This window comes from Dictyostelium discoideum, assembly GCF_000004695.1.
Source record: "Dictyostelium discoideum AX4 chromosome 6 chromosome, whole genome shotgun sequence".
NCBI classification, from domain to species: Eukaryota; Evosea; class Eumycetozoa; order Dictyosteliales; family Dictyosteliaceae; genus Dictyostelium; species Dictyostelium discoideum.
In genome coordinates, this window is record NC_007092.3 from 2,767,504 (window position 1) to 2,773,434 (window position 5,931).

General features: G+C 24.9%; 2 protein-coding genes and 3 non-coding genes across 5 annotated transcripts; 2 read left to right on the top strand and 3 right to left on the bottom strand.

The window, feature by feature from the left end:
- The first annotated feature begins 900 nt into the window (after positions 1 to 900).
- tRNA-Val-UAC-7 lies at positions 901 to 974 on the top strand. Its single transcript has one exon. It is a non-coding gene; the product is annotated as a tRNA-Val (tRNA).
- A 34-nt stretch (positions 975 to 1,008) lies between these two features.
- DDB_G0293342 (hypothetical protein) lies at positions 1,009 to 1,692 on the bottom strand (the record flags this gene model as incomplete). Its single annotated transcript, XM_629182.1, has 1 exon — positions 1,009 to 1,692. The coding sequence occupies one exon, from the start codon at positions 1,690 to 1,692 to the stop codon at positions 1,009 to 1,011; it is 684 nt and encodes a 227-aa protein (XP_629184.1).
- Positions 1,693 to 2,833: 1,141 nt separating this feature from the next.
- On the bottom strand, positions 2,834 to 2,924 carry tRNA-Ile-UAU-4. The gene has a single exon. It is a non-coding gene; the product is annotated as a tRNA-Ile (tRNA).
- A 1,533-nt stretch (positions 2,925 to 4,457) lies between these two features.
- tRNA-Ile-UAU-3 lies at positions 4,458 to 4,548 on the bottom strand. Its single transcript has one exon. It is a non-coding gene; the product is annotated as a tRNA-Ile (tRNA).
- Positions 4,549 to 4,604: 56 nt separating this feature from the next.
- On the top strand, positions 4,605 to 5,024 carry DDB_G0293344 (hypothetical protein; the record flags this gene model as incomplete). Its single annotated transcript, XM_629183.1, has 1 exon — positions 4,605 to 5,024. A coding segment is annotated over one exon (420 nt), but the record flags the coding sequence as incomplete, so codon positions are not given.
- Between the last annotated feature and the right edge of the window lie 907 nt (positions 5,025 to 5,931).

Genomic DNA, 5,931 nt, shown 5'->3' on the forward strand with positions numbered 1-5,931 from the left:
TATGAAAAATGAAATAATCAAATAAAAAAAGTGTTGTTGTTGATGTTTTTTCTCTTACTGATTATTTTTTCCTTTTTTTTTCAATTTTGCTTCGCAAAATTTTCAAAAAAAAGAAAAAAATAAATTACAATAAAATAAAGAAATAAAGAAGTTTACTCTAAGTGTATTTTATTTTATTTTTTTTAAGTCTTTTTTTTATATGAAAAATGAAATAATCAAATAAAAAAAGTGTTGTTGTTGATGTTTTTTCTCTTACTGATTATTTTTTCCTTTTTTTTTCAATTTTGCTTCGCAAAATTTTCAAAAAAAAGAAAAAAATAAATTACAATAAAATAAAGAAATAAAGAAGTTTACTCTAAGTGTATTTTATTTTATTTTTTTTAAGTCTTTTTTTTATATGAAAAATGAAATAATCAAATAAAAAAAGTGTTGTTGTTGATGTTTTTTCTCTTACTGATTATTTTTTCCTTTTTTTTTCAATTTTGCTTCGCAAAATTTTCAAAAAAAAGAAAAAAATAAATTACAATAAAATAAAGAAATAAAGAAGTTTACTCTAAGTGTATTTTATTTTATTTTTTTTAAGTCTTTTTTTTATATGAAAAATGAAATAATCAAATAAAAAAAGTGTTGTTGTTGATGTTTTTTCTCTTACTGATTATTTTTTCCTTTTTTTTTCAATTTTGCTTCGCAAAATTTTCAAAAAAAAGAAAAAAATAAATTACAATAAAATAAAGAAATAAAGAAGTTTACTCTAAGTGTATTTTATTTTATTTTTTTTAAGTCTTTTTTTTATATGAAAAATGAAATAATCAAATAAAAAAAGTGTTGTTGTTGATGTTTTTTCTCTTACTCAGCTTAAATTTCTGATCCTTTCAAACAAGCAAAATTGAAAATTTTAAAGGTCGGATGGTGTAGTCGGTTATCACGGTTGCTTTACACGCAACAGGTCTCGAGTTCGATCCTCGGTCGGATCATATCTTTTTATTTTTGTTCTCTGAAGTTTGCTATTTAGGTAAAAAAAAAAAAGGCCAGTATTGGAGCTAGTTTTTCTTTGTGTGTTATGTAGAATAAGTTTGGAATTCCATCTGGGCCTGGAGATTTGTGTGGGTTCAATTGTTTTATTACTTCTAGGATCTCTTGTGTTGTGAATTCATTTTCAAGGTTGTCCCATGTTGAGTCCCTGGTCACTGTCCAATTTTCCAACATTTCATAATGAGATGGTGGGTCATCTTCTTTGTAGTCATAAAGATTTGAGTAATATTTTACGTATTCTTCTTCGATCAATTCCTGTTTGTTGATTTTTCTACCTTGTGCATCTTTTACTGCGTTGATGGTGAAATCATTGTGTCTTTTCTTGATTCTCGCGGAGATGTACTTGAGTGAGGTTTCTTCGCAATAGTTGTTCAATTCTTGTTTAAGTTGTTCTTCTCTTTTTTTAGATTCATTTATTGCTGAAAGGGTTGCGAAGGCTTGGTCTTTAAATTCTGTCTCTAGTAGGGAGATTAGATTTTTGATGTTTGCCTTATTGTTGTAGTCATTTTGTTTTTGAAATTCTGTGTATAGTTGTTTTATTTTGTTCAGTAAGCTGTTGAGTTGAGAGAAGGAAATAGAGTTATGTTTGGATGACAGCTCCCTTGAATAATCGTTAAGTAGGAAGTCTATTTTCTTAAGCAAGAAAACAAAACAATTCATAAAAATAAATAAACTCAAAAATTTCATCTATATTACCACAGGCAAAGGTAAAAACTGGCACCATACAAGAATTAGGCAAAATAACAATTTCATTAATAGAATAACTCCAAAATTATCACCGACAGCCAAAAAAGATCAAGAAGTGAATGCAGATTACGCCAACCACAGATTCCACAAAGAATACTTTGAATGGAACTATAAAGCAATAGACTATGATCTAACCAGATCATTCGCATATAGAAACCTAATGGCCCTTATCCTCCACAACATTTGGATTTGGATTTGAAATCAAATATACAGAGAAGATCCTTTAACAAATGAATCACTATCATACAGCTCCCTTCTAAAGAAATGGCACAAACTGGCCACTCTAGAATACATCAAAAAAGCAAAAGATCTGAAAAACTTATCAGCAAAAGACCATAATAACTTCAAAGATCCTAAGATCCTTCTCACCTCAACGATCAAGCTAAGAAAAACAACAGCTAATTACTATTGTATTCCAGAATCATCTCTCCCAAATATTATATCTTTTGATCAATTCATATGATTAAAATAACCCTTCAGCTTAAATGATAAGCCTATAAATAAATATTAAATAAAAACTCGTATTAACACAGATAGACATATATCAATCTTGTTAATCCAATATTAAAAAAAAAAAAAAAAAAAAAAAAAAAAAAATAAAAAAAAAAAATATGAAGTTTGCTATTACATCTCCTTTTTAAAAATCTAAACTTTGTATTTATGAATAAATATCTGTATTTAAATCTATAACAAAATTTAAAATTTTAAAAATTAAAATTCTCTAAATAAACTATTAATAACTGTTTATTTGATTCCATTAGAGTATAAATTTTATTAAATATTTTTTTAAAAGTTTATCTTGATTTTCTTAATTATTCAACCAACGTGCGTTGTATTTCAGAATCAATTCTATCTATACAAGATAAGGAACACTAATTAAATACTGAAAAAAAAAATTTTGATTTGATAAATGCTCAAATGACATGCAAAATTGGTGAAACTTGAATCGTTTTTTTTTTTTTTTGATATACTAATTGCTATTACTATTTTCAATATTTCTGGTTTTTTTTTTTTTTTTTTTTTTTTTTTTATTCCGTCAAAAAAATTATGTGTTTGCTCCATGCGAGGATCGAACTCGCGACCAAAGCATCGCTTTATCATACTGATATATAAGTACTTCACTCTACCGACTGAGTTAATAGAGCACACAATTTTTTTTTTTTTTTTTTTTTGATTTTAGGATCCCAAATTTTTAATCTACACTGATCTCTTGAAAAAACAATATCCAAATTACGATTCTTTCAACCCAACTCCGGGTCAGACCCAAATCATGAAAGAAATTAAAAAAACTAAAAATAAAATGAGATCTAGCATCTCAAGGAGAATCAACTAATAATTGCGTTATCCAATTCAAAAAAAGATCCCAAATTTTTTTTTTTAGTTTTTTTTTTGTTGTTGTTTTTTGTCTTACACAATTTATAATTAGATAAATGCAATATTAAAGGGTTGATAAAGAATTTTATCTGTAGAGGGTTCATCACTATACAAATGATTTCAAACCATATGTTATTAATTATTAATGAAATATGTTTCCATATGCAAAGATTCAGGATAAGTCATAATTTACACATTTATATCTCCAAAGTATTGTTTGTGGAATCTAACATTTGTAATGCTATGTTAACCTCCTGATCCTTCTTCATGTTTGAATTATAGATGTAATTTTATGTTTGATCTAGTTCTTTTGTGGATCTAATATTTTCCACAACATGTTGCAATGAACATCAAGTTTTTAGATTTGTGAGGTTGTATAAATTCTAACGTTTTCTTACAATTAGTGAAGAGATGACCATATGGGTCATTTCCCTAGATTACCTAGAGTACAATCTTTACATCTTGAATTGAATCTAAACTTGTTTTTTTTAGTAATGGGATCAATTATTTAGATAACTTTCTTAAATAATTGATCATAACTATAGCCCCTCAGGTTGAGTGCCTATCGAAATTTAGTCTTTGGAATATTTGTGTGTGTTTTGTGAATTTCGTCATTCTGTTAATGATAATGGTTGAAGTTGGGGGGTAGGAGTGGAGATCTCTCTTTATTTTTTTTTTTAATATTGATTAATCAGTGTTTATCCATTAAAGGAAATAAACAATAACTAATAGTTTTATTTTGAAATTTTTATTTTAGGATTTAAATTAGTTTTTCTATTTTTGTTGAAAAATACATTAATGATTACAATAAGAATACTATTGAGTATGATTGGATGAATTTGTCAATGGAGAAAAGATTTGGAAGTAGTGATTCTGGGATGAAATATACCTTAAGCAAATTTGAGTAAGAGAACTTTTTCATCTTTAGATGGTTCTTGGTTATTCAATTTATTGCAGATCCAAACCCGATGTTATTAGTTATTAATGCCATTATGTTGCTATAAGCAAAGTTCTAGATCAGTCATAATTTACATTTTTTTTTTTTTTTTTTTTTTTTTTTAATATTGATTAATCATAATTTATCAGATTTTAAATCTTTTCCTTTTTTAATGAAATTTTTCAGTATTCTTATATCCTAATACTCGAGTTTTTTATGAGTTTATGGAAATATCATTATTTTTTTTTTTTTTTTTTTTTTTTTTTTTTTTTTTTTTTTTTACCTGTGATCAGACCTTCAAGGATATTTCCATTATAGTAGTCAAGATTCGAACATGTGATCTTACTAATATATTATAAAATGTGTTTGCTCCATGCGAGGATCGAACTCGCGACCAAAGCATCGCTTTATCATACTGATATATAAGTACTTCACTCTACCGACTGAGTTAATAGAGCACACGATGAAAACTTGTATCATTTAGCTAAAATTTGATATTAATAATCACACATAAAGAAACTCAAGAGTGCATCAACTACATTCAAGAAAAATCTGGAGGATCCAGAATCAATTGGGGAATAGAAATCTTCAACAGACTAGACATTCCATTAACAGCCAACGCCATAGCCATTATTTGCGAAAACATCTGGAGAAGAAGAAACAAGAAAATCCACGAAGGAATAACACTCAAAAACTTAAGAAAACAACTACTAGTACAGCAGCCTGGGAAAGAACAAAAAACAACATATACAAACTAATCAGACAAGAAAAAAAAGCAACCAACAACGAACAAATAAAAAAATTCAGAAACATCATCTCCCTACAACTCGAAAGATTTAGCAAACACTGGAACTCACCACTACACACAGTAGCACTACCATCAAACCTCAACAAATATATTACGTCACTAAACACACTCTACACCCCCCAACTTTAAAAAAAAAAAAAAAAAAAAAAAAAAAAAAAAAAAAAAAAAACCATACAACCTTAAAAGGCACCTGTAATATCTAAAAATAAAATTAATAAAATGAGTCATATCTCTAGAAGAAGCAACTAAAAATTGCGTTATTCCATTCAAAAAAATTTGATATTAATAATTCAATTCAATTCAAAAAAAAAAAAAAAAAAAAAAAAAAAAAAAAAAAAAAAAAAAAAAAAAAAAAAAAAAAAAAATCCATTCAAAAAAAAATTGATATTAATATTTTTTAACCAAGTTTTTTTCAGAATTTGTTAAAAAATAGCAACAAAATAAAAAAAACAGAATTCTGAGGTTGTATAAATATTAAGACCTGGAAAGTCTTAAAAATTATAAATAAAATGAAAACAATTTCTTCAAGGAGAAGAAACTAACAATTGAATTACCCAATTATAAAATTCAACTATATATTGTTTAATATGAAGTATTAATTATATTTAATTCCATTTATTTATTTATTTTTTTTTTAATGATTTACTATTTTGTATCTTTATTGAAATTTAAAATTGATTTTTGATTGTATTAATTATTTTATATAATTATTAAATATTAAATAAACAGTACAAAAAAAAAAAAAATAAATAAATAAAAAAAAATTAAAACAGATCTGTCTTATTAATACATTTAAAAATAAAAAATAAAAAATATAAAATTAAAAAATGAAAAAAAAAAAAAAAAGGATTTTTTTTTAATCTTAAACCCACAAAATAATTACTTTTTTTTTTTTTTTTTTTTTTTAAGAAAAGATTTTTTTTTTTTTTTTTTTTTTTTTTTTTTATCCTTAATTTTAATGTAATAGTATAGATGGATAATAATAATAATAATAATAATAATAATAATAATAATAATTATAATAATAAATAGA